General features: G+C 40.4%; 2 protein-coding genes across 2 annotated transcripts; both read right to left on the reverse strand.

The window, feature by feature from the left end:
* Positions 1-516: 516 nt before the first annotated feature.
* On the reverse strand, positions 517-11,606 carry LOC139930658 (atlastin-3). The gene is made up of 14 exons (XM_071923895.2): positions 11,489-11,606; positions 10,266-10,487; positions 9,572-9,706; positions 8,799-8,903; positions 8,661-8,711; positions 8,383-8,439; positions 8,169-8,261; positions 7,868-8,006; positions 7,630-7,757; positions 7,492-7,548; positions 7,257-7,328; positions 5,812-6,003; positions 5,237-5,476; positions 517-3,304 (listed from the first exon to the last, which is right to left on the reverse strand). The coding sequence occupies exons 2-14, from the start codon at positions 10,467-10,469 to the stop codon at positions 3,242-3,244; spliced, it is 1,536 nt and encodes a 511-aa protein (XP_071779996.1). The 5' UTR covers positions 10,470-10,487; positions 11,489-11,606; the 3' UTR covers positions 517-3,241.
* A 1,358-nt stretch (positions 11,607-12,964) lies between these two features.
* On the reverse strand, positions 12,965-15,622 carry LOC139930697 (forkhead box protein N2). The gene is made up of 5 exons (XM_071923939.1): positions 15,575-15,622; positions 15,021-15,416; positions 14,196-14,317; positions 13,851-13,906; positions 12,965-13,269 (listed from the first exon to the last, which is right to left on the reverse strand). Exons 1-5 carry the CDS (start codon positions 15,620-15,622, stop codon positions 12,965-12,967), a joined length of 927 nt encoding a protein of 308 aa, XP_071780040.1.
* Between the last annotated feature and the right edge of the window lie 1,193 nt (positions 15,623-16,815).

Here is a 16,815-nt window from a genome sequence, read left to right on the forward strand (position 1 = left end):
CGGAGAAGTGGAGAGACGAAGCAACGGCATATCTGCAGGCAGCGAGAACAAGGAGAGAAGAAGGGACAAGAATGTCAAATCAAATGGGGATGGGCAGATTCGCGCAAATAGAGAATGAATGGATGCTGCCGCTCTTCATTTCACCATTTTATATTTCATAGCCCAGGTCGATCAGCTTCATATTGTAGCAGCGTTGGTTTTTGGGACAGGTGGATCCACCTGTGTAAGCCTAATAACCGTTATGAATAAAAAGATGCGTAAACTATAATCTCCAGTCGGTGATCATCATGAGGCAAAACAGCCAACAATAGTGACAAATATCCATATTTTTGTAAGAGTAGTGATTTGTTTTTCCTTAAAAGACCCTATATCCTCATCTAAGTTTTATACCAGTTTTATACTTCTTTAAATTGAGTTTAAGTGGGTTTATCCTCCACTACAATATTGTTTAAAATGTACCCAGTTAAGGAAGAAGGCATATTAAAATAATAAAATTAAAAAAAACAACACTTCTCTCAAGCTCTGTTTATTCTTTATAAAACAGCATTTCTCAAATCAAGGCCACCATACTCCTGCAAAAAGATGATTACAATGGCAGTAACTGCAATATTTCATGCATCTTTTTCCTCTTTTGGAATGAGCTGTATGCAAAAAAAAGCACAAAAAGAGGAGGGGAAGTGCAATATTAAATGCTTTAAAACATCTAAGTTTCCTCCTCTTATGGAAAGGAACAGAAGTGGAATGTGCAAAGTGAAGCTCGGAGATCATAGATTTAGAATTTCTGAGGAAAAAAAGTCTCTTGTCCTCCACATTTCTCTAGTTAATGACACTGTTTTACATTTTGGCCCCGTGTTCATATGACTTAAGGTATACTATAATGCAATCACCATGATGTTAAAGTACAGACAGTTGTGTTTGAATAGATTAGTGTTAATATTTAAATCATTTGTATCATGTTATTCAAAATACTTTACACCCAGTCACTTCTAGAAGAGTGCAATACAAATATCACCAGAATCTTTGCGTCGTATTTTCAGGTATGCCCGTGCTACAGTCTCTTGGCATTTTAACAGCTTATTTTCCAAAACCAAATCCAACGTTTTTGTGATTGGATTTTCATCTCCTTATATGCAGAGACAATTTGTTCAGTGTAGGTAGGTCTGTGCAAGTCCTTTCATCCAATGCTAAAATCATTTTGAGTTGGCCTGGGAAACCCTGCTTGGCTCTGCAAGGGAAAATAAATAGCCAATAAATCCCTTGTGCAGTCCACAGCTCAATTCTCTATATGACTCTGATGTATGGAAAACATGACTGCATGTAAACGAGGACCAGAAGTATCAGATCGCCCCAAATCATCATTTTTCTGCTCTGTAATATAGGTAAAAGTTTATATAACCATTACATTAACATTTAAGTCGTCCATGCATCGGGTAAAGCTTTGCAGCAGGCACATGATGGTTTGAAGATGGTTTGATATCTCATCACCATTTTCAATGGGCACTTCACTGAGAAGAAAGCAGTTTGTATTTGTTCATGTAGTTTCAAGTCAGCAAGTTGCTTTATACACTTAGGACAGTTAATATGGGTTTTTAGCAATTCAAACAAAACACAGAAGCTACTCCATTAAAGACCATAACACAACTTCTAAGGAGAATCAGTAACAGTAAAGATTGGACCGTAAGAGTTCAGATATATTACAGCTGAAGTTCTTTTACATGCAGTCAGGTAGACATGTACTCTATTCTGCATCAGAGTGATTTAGATCAGAGTCCACAGATTCATTTTTATAAGGATACATTAAAAAAAAGCTGAGAGCTTACAGCACAGGCTTGGAACGGTCCCTCGAAATAAGAATAAGAGTCTGGTACATTTTTTTTAAGGTGCAAGCTTCCTGACATTACATGGCAAGATTTTTTGACAACTACTTTATTGAATTTGATCAAAATCTGTCTGAATAGCTTTTGCCTCCATAAAATTGGGGCACCATGTACAAACATACATAGCATAGGCACTTAATGTCATTTACTGAATGTTTCTACTGTTTATGTAACTTGTGTATTCTGGTCTGTCTATGTGAACAATGTCCTGGCTGTTATACGTTTGTTCCATTTACAGATGGGATGTTTCAGTGATAAAGCAATTTTCCACTGTATGCTCAATAATGAAACATTTTATGTCTACATAGATGCTATTTTACATTATATTAATTATTTTATATTCAAAGCGATAAGAGTACAGGGCCAAAATGTATTTAAAGTGTTGATATGCAAATACGGTACTTAAAGCTAACTCTTTGGCTGACTGGTCAACAGTTTTACTCTGAGTTGGATGTTTATCACTTATTCCAATAATGTATTATCTTTGGAGTTTGAAGAATTTAAAGAACACAATAAGTTCTACTAGACGAAGACTCTAATGATCTAAATCTACAAACTATAACATATTTCCATCAAGGAATAAACAGCAAAGCATTTGAAACTCTCAAAATAATGCAACATGTCATCATCTGCTCTCCCGTTACATGCGGGTTACAAAATAAGCGCGAAGAGATCTGCTGTGCTAGGCGAAAGTGCTTTTCCTCTTCTCCTTTCTAAATAGAGACAGTTGACCTGCTGGAGATGCTAGTTTATATCAAACATATTGGAAAACTACAAACAGAATGGAATGTATTTAAGGCCACAAGGTAAAGACGTATAAATGTATATGCATTAAAGCCAGCATATTATAGTAAACTGTTTAAAGACATATACTGCTGAAGCTTTGTGTGACTGAAAAGCACCCTGACTACCCCTGACTGAACAACGGTCATTAACAACAAAGTATGATGCTTTCAATTGAAATAAAAAGAAAAGAAGGAACAAAACAAAATGTATTTGTGCCTAAAGTTTCTAGGTAAACAACAACAGATCGTCTATTAAGACCAATGGTAAACATGTAAAAGGATGGCAGTGTCGATGTAAGACACCAAGGATCATTAAGAGGTGTTGGGCAGTGATAATTCCCCGCCTCAGTGACTCCACCCACCTCTATATACATAAGCCTGGACTTTACTAGGCAGAAGATTCTGCATATGAAGATATGCTGGTGAGTTGGCATCATATTTTTTTACCCTGTGCCAATGTAGTGTTGTTTTGCTGCATGTTTGTTCCAAGGGGAGGCTTGATAAGGCTTTAGTGCTGAATGTGTGCTTGTGTTGTGCGCTGGTTGCATTGCATCGAGATTACGAAGGTTCAGAGGTCCTCTAACTGGATTTCTTCTGTTCAACAGCAGCTGTCCCTCTCGACTTGTTCACCACCACAGTGGCCTGAAAACAGAGAAAGGGAGAGGACATTCATTTGACTGCAAACAGTGATCAAATGCACAAATGCTCTGCGCGTTGCATCTGAAGCGCTCCTTCCAACATGTGATGACTTGGGCTTCTCTGCATCGTCCATTTGATTTCATCTCTCAATCTTGTCTGTCATATTTTTTCCTACCTGTGCAATGTTGATGTTTCCTTGATCCATATCTCATTAAAATGTCTACAGATGTGAATTTTGCACTTCAGGAGTCTGACTCGAGTTTTCTATGAGGAGGCAGTTTGAACCTGCAGGCACCCAGAACATTAAATAGACTTTATGGACAAGACTGAGGGCTAGCAAGCTAGAAACACAGCTGGCCCGTGCGTACATGGAGCCATATGACGAAGAGACGGTTTACAGACTACATCAAATTCTTTGCTGCCGTCACTGGTTAGAAATGACCTGACCTAGGCCAGGGAAAGCAGCCCCACAGATAGTTGAACCAATACATATATCGCACATCTGGCATCTGCAGGGACTGGCTTACATCATGACACCATGACGACGTTTGCAGACCAACTCAAGCTCAAATGTGAGAGAAATGGGCTACTGAGTTTCCTTGGCAAAAAAAAAACCGATTCAAACCTCACTCCACCACCACCGACAGCATCATGATGTCTCCTTCTGAGACTTGGTGGGAATCTCAACAACTAATACCACAGTAAAAACCTGATCCGGTAGAGTTGTAGCACTATATTGCATCCACTGAGCCTGGATTGTCCTCACCAGGGACTCAGCTGCTTGCTCAGAAGCCCTAGTTATCTCTTCACTAGACCAGGGTCCAAAATGAACACCCTGTCTTTAGTGGATGAATCCGTAAAGGTTGCCCACGATATTGCACTTGTTTAGACAATAACATTTGGATTCTTTGGTTATACACAGTCTTTGGTCTTTGCCTGTCCACAAACTTTCTTCCTGCTGACCACCATACACTTTATCTGACCGTGAGCCAATCCAATCACAGCAACAATGGCTCTGTATTAAACAGGCTCCTGTCTGGCTGCCTGTAATGCTGGCTCTACACAAAGTGGTAGCATCTAAACTCCTGCAAACTTTTCCTCCTGCTTCTCCTCTGCCTGGATGGTTCACTAGCCTTACAGTTGAGCAAGTTGAGTTGGGCAAGTTTTAAGTTACAACTCTAAATCTGCTTGTCTCTTTATTGAGTGTTTCACACAGTATCTTATTCTTTACATGAAACAGCATTGAAAACGACTAGAGTGGGGGCATCCTGGTGAATCAGTGGTCTAAGACGTGTACCATGTAAACGTGAGTTCCAGGGTTCGAATCCAACCCAAGACCTTTGTTGCATGTCATCCCCCCTCTGTCTCCCAGTCTTTCCTGTCTGTCTCAACTTTGAACTGTCTAATAAAAGACAAAAAATGCCCACAATACAATCTTTAAAAAAAACAGAAAATGACTAGGGTGCATATTTTTTTTATGGAAAAATACATATTACAATTACTTTGGCTGGTGAATTATTGGCAGGCGAGTCAAAAACTTAATTTCAGACACTGCTAGACTACTTCAATTCCCTTTAGGTTGGGATCCCTGCATGTTCTCTCTGGACCCTGGAACTCATCCAGAACACTAATGGGTTTCGTTGCTCTTCAGCCTGTTAAAGACTCAGAAACCAGACAGTGCCAAACCATGACCACTCCTACTCAACCGTGAGAGTAACTGTTGATTATTTATAATCATAGTCTTGTTTTTTTTGCCCTGCGGATAAAAAAAAAAAAGGTATAAGTCTTCCCATGTCACCTGTCTCCTTTGCTCCCTCTTGTGGCGTTTTGTAGTTGTATGCAATGCTTTGGCTCTAATATGTAACAGGGTGCTCTGAATGCCATATAGAAACACACCAACTAACACAAACTGACTACCGCCCCTGTCATTCTCACCTGCTCCAGGAGGACGCCCGCAGCCTGGTCGATGGCTTCTCCCACACCCCGGTACCGACCAGAGTAGCGGATGAAGGCCCAGGACAGCACGGCGATCATGGCGACGCCCAGAACACAGTCGCATGCCAAAGCGACGGTAGACATCCCGATGAAGAGCAACACGCCCGACAGCACGTACAGGAGGCACACGAGGACAAACAGCACGGCGGGTGTCCGGAATGCACTGAAGACATTTTTTGACTTTTAAAGAGAATAAAAAAAAGAGAAAAGCACATTATTAAGAATACTTATCAAACCATATACTTGCCAAAAACACCCATGCATGTATTGTGGAATAATCATTCATGAATACAATCATTCAAAGTGGGAAAATGATTTTGTTTTATTGAATAAATACAATAAATGGATGAAATATAGCAAGCATTTTGATGTTGTATTAACTCTGTAGGTCTACACCACTGAAGAACATCTACCACCTGCTTTTGTGCATAAGATTCAATTAATTCTACAGAAAATTAAAAATGAAAATAGATCAGCAATCAGCAATGACACATGTATGTGGGATAGACTCTTACCTCATTGTGCTTGCTGAAAGACTGCCACATTTCCACTAGCTCTGCTTCCAGCTGTGCTTGGTAACGGTCGCAAAACTCCTGTCCGCCCATCTTCTTGGTGGACGAAAAGGTGTGAAGAGACTCTCGGAAGAAAAAGTGGTGCTTCTCCTCTAGAGAGTCAGGAGCCACATAGGGCAGCTCTCCCCCACAAACCTTAAACAGGGAAACGGAGAGAAAGACACGTGAGAAAGGGTGTTTGTAGTCAAGATTACATTAACTTCACCAGGGATTTCTTGTTAACATTTAACAAGATTTCTAATCATCCTTCCTCTGTTGATAAAAACCAACATAAAAATGTAATGTCCTCAAATAACACTAAAATAAAAACAAACAAAGATTTTTGGTATTTTCATGGACCACAGCACGTAACTAAGCATGGATTTTTCTCGACATGCATTATGTCTCACCCACAGCAATCGATTACATTCTTAGATCAGTTTCAGTTTAAACTTGATTGTCCCATTTGGAAATTTGTCATGGACTTAGCACTGCCATTCTTAAAAACAACTCACATAGATACAGTACAAAAGAAACATACCATAGGTCAATAAGATAGTCAGACATCTAAAATGTAAACATTCAGACAGTTCAGTGAGGCAGCAACATATTGCACAGACCCTCCGGCCTAAGTATTGCCCTTTGCATTTAAGGTCTTGATCGACACTGGCACAAGTGAGTTTTTATAGCAGTTCAATATGTATCAGGGGACCTTGAATCATTTGCCGGAGGGGAGTAGCTCATATTCTGGGTGGAGAATGTGAGAAGGGTCAGAGATTATTTTTTTGAGCCGATGTGCTGACTGACTGGTTTGTAGATGGCCTGGAGGGATGGGTGCTCTTTAACTCCCATGACCTTAAGTGCTGTCTGTACCAGGCAACAGAGTTTGGATTTCAGATGTACAGGCAGGTTACAAAACAAAGCTGTGACACCATAATTTGGTTTGGTCAAGCCTGTGTCATTTTCTTTAAATGTCTATAAAATAGTCTATAGTCCCTGAAAATGATACTTTTCTGGACACTTTAGGCAACGTTACTTACACGTGTCAAAGAAAATAATTAATGGAGAGACCTGCCTATTGGGTGATGGTCCTTCTTGTTCACACCTTTTATCATTTAACCAGTAAAGCACGAAGAGCATGAAACATAAATATATAATCAAAATGATGTCACGTGCCTCCAGATGAATTAACACATTCATCCTTAAAAACATTTGCATTGCCACTTGTCAACCTTTTATCATTATCTGGAAAGCTTCTCCAATAGGTGTTTTCATTAAGCATGTTGCACTGATTTTCATGCGGCACGGCCTATAGTGAAGAATAGAGTGAAGAGGCATATTCACCATCTTCAACATCTAAGTGAGCATGATACACAAATTCTCACTTCATTCACAAATCATGAACCCACCTTCTCCATGTTCTTGTAATACTGGTCTTTAGCCGCTGCCACTGCTGCCAGATTATTGGCCTCTGCTGTTGCCTTGTGAAAGAGACATAATGTAAAAAATATTAGAGTGGATAAGAAACAGAACATGTTAATGCATATCCTTATGCTTGATTGAATGGCAACACAGAGGAATATAAACAATAGTGTACTTGAAAAATGTGTGGCATGTCCAAACTTATATTAATTCTGCATGTACCTGCAGCATGGACTTTGGGTGTGGTAAGTCTTCTCCCTGGTAAATCTTGATGTATGCCTGTCAACACAAAAATGACAATATCAGTAATGACATCCTGATTCAGTTTTAGCATGAGCGCTTGAATGGAGAGGATTTTACCTTGAAGAACTCAAGCAGGCCCCTGCAAGTGACTTTGTTGCCGTTAATTTCTTTCTCAGCCAGTTTGTCTGGGTGCAGCAGAGTCGGAATCAGGCAACGCAGCTCCTTTTTGAACTCTGGCGCCACATCTGACACATTAAGTGTAATAACTCTTAGTATAACACATATGTATTGGCCATTCTGCTAAATATTGTCCTAAAAGGGAGTCAAACTAGGGTGGACAAACTGGGAAGCTTACCACTAAGTTGGCCCTGGAAGGCAGGACTGGTGGCAACCTTCAGCCCAGGGTGGGGCAACAGGAAGCAAGAAATGTCGGTGAAGCAAGAGTGGATGTGCTCCCTCACTGTTTGCAGCTCCTCGTGCTGGGCCTCCTTAACCTTCAAAACAACACCATGGTAAGGTGAATTCCCAACTGCAGAACTTGGATAGAACTTAAGTCTATTAATAAGCAATAAGTTCTTTAGTTCTATCTAGCTGAGGTCCAAGTGTATTTATCATATTCTGCCACATCAACCTCACCAATAAGACAGAATTGGTACCTGTAACCGTTTATCCAGGAAATCATTGCCCCCTTTCAAGCCGTAGGTGTATTCATAGGGAAAACTCCAATCCCTGATTACGAACATCAGAGACTATAGGAAGAGAGGAAAGTGTTAAATCAAGTGCCACAAACACCTTCATTAAAAACAAAAAAAAATGTTAGATCCATGTCCAACATGAGCAACAATGGACAAAATGTTGTGGTTCCCTTACTTGAAAGGGCTTCAGAAAGATTTCATCCATGGCAAGGCGGCCATACTCAGTGAACAGCTGTGAGGAGGAAGTAGAATGACAGCCATTATGCAAAATTGATAGTAAGATGCAAAAATCATGAAAAGCACCTGCTATCTAAAGCAATGACAAAAACAATGACTTAAAATTAGTAAAACACACGTGTAGTTCCTATTTAAGACCAAAAAAGCAAACGTCCCTGATATTCTATATTCCTTGCTTTAGGTATCCATACTTATGCTATACTGATGTAAACAAACCTGTAGCTGCTGCAGATCATCCTCTTGTATGTTCTGTGAGAGATTATAGATCTACAAAAAAGAGAGTGTATAAGCATACATTACAGGAAGAGATAAGAAATGACTAAATTACCAATAATAGCAAAGGAGATCAGTCACCTGCATTGAGCTGGTCATGGTGCTGAGGGCAAAGATGGTGGCACAGTCCTTCACAGTGGACTGGTCATCAAAGGCTCCCTGTGTGTCCATCAATACTACGGCCACCTACAGGACCACAGAGACACATTATTATTCAAAATAACTGCTTTGTATACGATTAGGGTTGTGAATTTGTGAGTCAAAGTTACCTCTGTTTTATGCCTTTTTTTGTAATTTGTTGAGTGTTGAGAATTTGGAGAGTTCTCTTCATATGACAAATAAATAAAAGGAAAGCGATGTATAATTTCACCATGCATAAAACGATCTGCATTACATTTGGGGAGTTTAACCAAATATAGGGCAAAACAGGGCCTGTGTAGAGATAGTGTGTGGGAAGCCTCAAAGCACATGACTGCTTCAACATTGTGGAGCTAATTGTGTACTTCGTAAAACCACTGACTCCCATTTCTTCCACTGACTCAATTCCACCCTCATTTGTAGCAAAAGAGCAAAACTTTTCTCTTTGGAGTAATGCTTTCTAACATAGACTAAAATGACTTGTGGCAAAACAATTCAATCTTAAGCTGAATAGAGAAGGACTTTGAAGAAACAGAATCAGATGACGGCCCAAGTGAGAAAAGGAACCTCTGAAGAAAGTCTCTACGTGAATATTCATTGACAAATTGAAAATAATTCAATAACTATTGTGCAGTCACTGCTCAAAGGCCATTTCAGTGTTATATTTTTTCAGTTATTTTATGATTTATCCCCCTAAAAACATAATGTGTAGGTACCTCAGTTCCATCATTCTTCTGGACAAGGAACACCTCACTCCACAGCTGGATGCCTGTGGTCTCTGGTTCTGAACCCCCTCTCCAGGAAAACCCAGTCAAGGGCTCATCATCCTGACCCAGCCAGTTTTCATTATCCTGCAGAAATACAAATTAGTTTCAAGAGTAGTCAGGAGCATACTGAGTGACATAGTGAAACCTTGTTTATCCAAACATGCACTGTCATGTACTTCAAAACACCCTGAATTATATAATTTGCAGTAGAATTTCTTCCCCGACTGCACACAGAAATTCCCACTATTATGATAATTAACAACACAACTCAATACTCTGATCATTATTCCTGTTCAGTGAACCAGTCAATTCAGATGTGTTGGAAAAAATTAATCTAGAGCAGGGATGGGCAACCGTGTGCCATGGAGTGCCAGGAGTCCACAGGTGTTCATGCCAGCCAAAGGCTACACCCAAGTGATTTCACTGATTAGCACACTTCAGCCGGAAAGGAGGATCTAATCGTGTAGCCTACTCCTGCTCTAGACAATTATTAATTAACATGAAAATATTGCAACATCATACTGGCCACTTTTGAATTTGAGACAAAGGCCTCTGAGTATTGTGAACTGATATGGAGCTCAAGATATGTTGTGTGGAGAAGGTGGATGGGGGGGCTCACTGATCATATTACAGTGCAACTCACCTTCCTGTACATGTAACGGAGCATGAAGTCAAGCAGGAAGCTCTTCCCCTTTCGGAAGGCTCCAGCCACCGAGAGCACCACCACATGCTTGTCTCGGACCTCAGGGGCCAACAAAACTCGTGCCAAAGCCTCCGTGTCCAAGGCAAAGGAATGTTCCTCCTTGCACACTGTAACGATTTGAACTGGGCCCGGGTCGCTCCCCATAGTTAGAGGTATTGGTCCCTGTGGATATCACAAACAAGAAGTAATAGTTGAATGTTAGTTATGCTCGGCTCACATCAAGCCGATAACAAAGTTGATAGACCTCTGACAGTGAATACCATTTCGGGCGCGCCTACTGAAAAATTAGACATACACAGAGCATTTCATCAGAGACAATGTTTAGCTCTGTGTAAAGCTGACTGCGGGGTGCTCTTAGGCCCCCAGCTATTGGATATAGCATGCTCTCAACCACACAGATTCATTTTAGCTCTGTCAATGGACTTCATTGTTGCTGCCTAGAGAGGTGGTCCTTTCCCATGATGAGTAAGACAGGGAGGTGCTTGTATGACAGAACTGGGTGGTTAAAACGCAAAGTTCTCTCTCTCCTTCACCAAAAAAAACAACACCGATTATGTTAGGTGTTCACTTTAAGCTAAGGTGTGGCGGTTCACAAGTGGCATGCCATGCATTTCTCTGCTATGAGTGTTTGACAGAGGTGCTGCAATAAAGAGTGAAAACTCTGTACCTATGAAACCAAACAATGTTTTGCAATGTGGCTACACCTTGCTTAAGTGAAAGCACCACATTGCCTGAAAGTTGCCTAATCTTACAACTGCCAAACCTAAGCAGCGATGTTACGTTAACAATACAGAGACAAACGGCGCACAGACATTCATTGCAAATGCAGCCAACCAGCTCTCTAACGTTAGCTAGCCAACACTAAACAAAATGTTTAATGAAGAAAACTGGCGTGACGATAAGATATCCAGCAAGCTAATTAAAGTATATACATTTTGTAATGCTAACTAACAAGCTATATTAGCTTTTGTGTTTCACAATATGCTCTCAAACAAAACACACTGACAAAAGCTAACGTGATAGCTAGTTGACGTTAACGTTAGCTGGTTAAGGAGAACGAGTGTGATTAAAACCAATAATAGCAACCTTGCGGGATTCACAACCCAAAGCAAAGCTAACGTTTGACTTTCTACTATTGCACAACGTCATGTTAACAATTTTACCTTTGGTATCCTAAAACAAACGGCTTCAACACAAAGACATGCGAGTTGGAGAAACGACAGAAACGTAGCTTAAACTGCTACTGACATGAAAACAACCATAAGAACTTTTTTCCACTACGAAACTCGGAAGGCTTCCGTCTTTAACCTGTGCAATGTCGTGTAGGAAGTGTAGTTTTCGTGTAGTTTCCTGCTTGTATTTTGGACAGTCTATGAACTACATTTCACAAAATACCACAGGTGCCCCAGAGTCATGGGAAATGTAGTTCTTCTCGTAGAGTTACGAATACGGAACTTCCAAAAAGGTAATGTAAAACAGGAGGCAGGTGGTTTATATAACTACACTCATTATTTGAACATATTTGAAATGTTTGAGCGAATAGAAGAGACCGAGAAACAGGTTAAATCTCCAAAAATGAGGCCACATACAGCTAAAATATGTAGACTGGTCAAACCAAGATCAGAGTTGTACTTAAATGTTTATTTTATTGGTACGCCCTCTACTGTTTTAGCGAAAATAAGCAGCATCAGTATAGCATAGATGTATAAATATAATATCCAATCCTAAAATCTGAAAATGTATGTTTTATTGTTACCAAATTGCAATGAAAAATTAAGGAAAATCTGATAGATTGTCTGAACATAAAAAAAACAGACATTAATTTTCATTTCAGCCACAAAAACATCCCATCAATGATGGAGGTTTATTTGTTAACAGATTACAAAATCTAAAGCTTTTTGAAAATACAAGCTTAAAAATTTACAGACAGAAATTCAGAAATAAAATTCAATATACCCTGAAGAGTGGTTTAAATGGCAGTGAATTTATATTATAGTCCTATTCTACCTCAAATTTCAAATCAAATAAATCCTGATTAAAGACAACTTTGTTTACAATATCATATTTGTAGTTCTGGTGAGTGTTGTGTTTCAGGTTTTCAGTAGCATGACACCATATACTTACAAACGACTGTGGCAAACATGATCAAAAGGATGACCTTTGTTTGTTAAAAACATCACAATGGAAAACATAAACACTGTATCAATTCCCTCGTTCTCAAAACAAAATTCTCAAAAGTAGAAATTCATCCGTATTTCTCAGTTTACTGTCACATTCTCGAGTCTCCCTCCGAGCTGTTATTGTACGACAGGAGAGATAAATCAAAATTCTCCATTGAAAGTGCCTCTGACTCCAAAGAGCAGACTAAATGCATGAGAAGGAATGTGATCTACAGTCTTATTTGTTAGTGCATCAGATAATGTGGTCTATATTTACATAGCCTCAAACCACCATGTAAGCCTCGGGGCAGTGTCAACATGTCAGCACGCAGCAGGAGATTCGACAAATATTATCAATCCACCCACTATCACTTAAGCTTCAAAACATAAATCACTACCTATGTCAGTCTGTTGGGAGTATTTGCTTACACCTCACTGCAAGATTAGAGATCAGCTGTGACTGTTAAATTAGATGTAACGTTAATGTCCGCCGCCTGCCAGGTCCAGCAGCGACCCAGCAGCCTCTTGGGCCTCGGCGTCCAGCTGAAGGATTTCCACAGTCTCCAGGTCCAGTTCAGTGTCACTCGGCAGGACCAGGTACTGGTACTGATGACACTGGTAATAGTGTAACTCTATGTACCCGCTGTCTGACAGGGGGTCTTTCTCCATCTCCTCACCAGCCTCTTCCTGGTATTCAACCGACTCCATGGTGACAAGCTCCTCGTGATCGGGGGTCAAAGGGCAAGTTGGGTTTTCGGACAGAGTGGGATTATCAGCGGTCAGGGCTTGGGGTGAGGGTGTGGACAGGAGGAGGGTGTGGGAAAGAGAATCTAAACCAAAAAAAGACAAAAATTAGCATTGCAAGTTCACATAATCGATGTGTCACGCAGAATTAGTCATGTAACACACAGTACACATATTTTACATAACAAAGTTGCTCTAGGGAATCGTTTCTTTCCATACAGGCTGGTTGAACAACCAGTTGTCTGACTCTTCAGTAGGCATGTTAGCCTATATAGGACATAGGCTCAGAAATAAAATGAAGAGACATAAAGGAGTCTAGCCAGTCTATTGCTGGGACTATGGGTTGCCAAGGTAATAGAAGGATGTTGCCACGACAACTGAACACAAACACATGAACAATGTCGCATGCTGAGAAAGCCGAGGAGGAATAAAAAAGCTGCAGGTAATAAAGGTGTCAAAGATAGCTGTTACTCTATTGACTAAATATTTAAGACCGAATGAAATTCATAAAAGGTCAAATATGCAACATTTGGACAAAACATTGTAACGTGTTCTTGTGCTAAATGATGTAAACTTAAGACACTGTCGTGATTCTGAAATGCTTAGTCTCCTCATCACTAACCTGAGATTTCCACAGAGTCACACACCATAGACACCCCATAGTCAGCTCCCTCCAACCTGATCCAGCATGGGAAGATAGTTAGACAACTAGTTAAATATAGTTTTGTTGGTTAAAACATGCCTCAGTATGAGATTTAAAGTTATTCACAAAGAACTCATGCAGTATACGTATTTTCAGGCAAATAGAGCTACTTAATAGATTTTACTGCTTTGATCTGAAAGCAGTATACTGAAAAGCATACCATATTAACACAACAAATGTCTAACCCAAAAGCCAAAAATGTAGGAATGTTCAATAAATTAATATTTGGTATTATAAATACTTTAATTGTGTGATCATACTCACAATGCAGGCTTGTTCACCAGGTTGCTGTTGGTGCTGTGATAATAATGGGTCTTCCTAAGCACCTCAAGGAGAGCTGGCCGATACTCTGGACACACACACCACAGTGACCCCTTCCCCACCGACTGAAACAAATAGATAAACAGTACTTAAAACAAACTACCCATTCCAATGCAAAGATGCCAATGTTAAGCACATGTTGACACATCAGACTGTATAACAGCCTTGACAAATGTGGACTATGTAATAATTAGGGATGGGACAATACATCGAAATTCAATATATTGCAATACAAAAACGTGACAATAGGTATCATGGGGCAGAAAAATTTATTGCAATATTAGCTCCATTTTATTCTGCTGTAGTAAGCACAAATGAGACAGCTTGTCCATCACAATTTCACAAGCTCTCCATCTAAATTATATTATTTGCACTTTGTAATGACATTTTTAAATTGTTTTTTACATTCTGGCAAGCCAACGCCATTGCTAGAAAGATTTGTGCTTCAGAAATAAACATAATTCTGCACAGTCATACTTTGTTGTCATTGAACCTTTATTTATCACATTGTATTGTGGTTGTAATAGTGATGATACTGAAACTATGAAACTATCATTTCTCTGTAGGGAAATTCTCTTTTTCTGCCCCCTCCAACAGGCAGGTCTGAGCACAGGATCGACAGCTTGTAGGGATTAAGTGTCTTGCTCAAGGACACTTCAGCAGGGTGGATGTTTGCTGATATGGGTGCTTGAGACTGGGTCCTCGGGTTGAAGGGCTACACGACCCTGCTGCCCCTAATAAGGAAACCGTAAGAGAGTATGTACCCACCTGGCTCTTGTCCCTGTGAATGCGACGGAAGCTCTTGCTCAGAGACAGATTGTGTCGAACGGAGTTCCTCCAACCCCCAGAAGCTGTCCTGTAGTAGGGGAAGTTGTTCACAATCCATTCGTAGATACCTTTTACTGGAAGCCTCTTGTCTGGTGAATCCTCTATTGCCATGAAGATGAGACTACTGAAGGAGTATGGGGGCTTGGATGAGGAGGAAGGAGGAGGCTGGGTAGGGGCGAGGGACTGAGCCTCCAGCTGAGGCAGGGGTGTCATTTTGGGAAGGGGCTGTAGCGGGAGCAAGTTGCCCCTCTGATGCAGCCAGCTGAGGCAGGTCAGATCATCTTGGTCGGATGTGTTTGCTGAGCTGAGGCAGTGTATGTTTTGTCCTTCAAGGCACTGAGACAAGTGTGAAAGCGGGGAAGAGTGAATGCACTCTGCGCCCGAGGGAGAAAGTGAAGTAGGGGACGGGGGGAAAGAAATAGGTGAGAGCGGGAGTGAAACATGGACGTTTGAGGAAGTTTGCAGCGGGGACGAAGAGAAAGGCAGGGACCCACCAAGGGTGGTAGGACAGGGAGAAGAGGGTGGGAGGGGTGGCAGTGCATGAGAGTTACTCTCCATCTCTGTCCCAGTGGTAAACTTCCAGTGTCATTCAGTTGTACCTCTGTTCAAAGATAAGTCAGAAATGAATCAAAATTAGTTTTGTGAGGAATGAAAAGGGTAAATCAAGATTAAAATTGGACAACCTTGTACATAGGACTGAGTAGCATAGGTATGCTATTTATTGATAAAGCAGTAGTAAACAAACATTGTAAAACTAGCTTTCACTACAGAAGTCAAAGACAGGGTCTAACTATTCCAGATTCACTCAACTCCAAAGTTTTAGATTGAAAACAGGTTATACGAGGTGTTGAGAAAAAAAAATACAGCTTGAGTCAAATGTTAGCTAAGTTACCTTTTACCCCCCGATGAGCATTCACTTAAAACGTTCAAAGTCCACTGTATCTGTACACCGTTAGCTACCAAACTGTGTCCAGTTTTAATAGACGCTCATGTAATAAGTGGGCAGTGGACAGGTGTACTTAGGTCCCTTGGTAAAGTCAGGTTCACGGACATTTGCTGGTTGCTTGTATAGGCTTGTACTTAACAAACTCAACTCGATATTTATTGCAAGTACGTTTCAATTCAAATACACAAGGCACGTAAAAGTCTGGATGTCTTCCCACATGGCTCTACAATGCAGTTCAGTAGGAAAATGGCGGTACAATATAAAGTTACATTTAGTCAAGAAAGCCGCCTTTTCCTTTTGTCAGGTTAACCTCTGTGATGGTATTACTGCTAAAATAATGAACCAGTTACTTACCAAATTACCAAAAAGATGATGTTGGCAGGGTTCAAAGTTCATTAAATGTGCGAAATAGGTCATTCAAAAGTTAAAGGTAAAATTCAGATATCCAAACACAAGTATCGGAGTCGAATTCCTCTCCGTCCGCGTTCTATCCCCGTCCAAAGTTTCCATGGAAACGAAAAGGACGCTTTGCCGTCTGCGCGTCCCCCAGCGCGTTCCCGCGACAATGGTCTAGACTGGAATATTACCGTTCACTCTGACAGTCTAGTCTCACACAAAACAACATTATTTTGCAATTCAGATCGCCTCATCTCTGTCTCAGTCATGCGCCGTATGTCTGATATTAAATTTCCAGCATTATGTTTAGCAGTGAAATCTTGCAAAGTGACCAAAATCCTAACAAATAGAGACATAAGTTCTGTAGAAGACTGAGCAATTCATACATTTAAA

Source organism: Centroberyx gerrardi, chromosome 16 (assembly GCF_048128805.1).
Source record: "Centroberyx gerrardi isolate f3 chromosome 16, fCenGer3.hap1.cur.20231027, whole genome shotgun sequence".
Lineage (NCBI taxonomy): Eukaryota > Metazoa > Chordata > Actinopteri > Beryciformes > Berycidae > Centroberyx > Centroberyx gerrardi.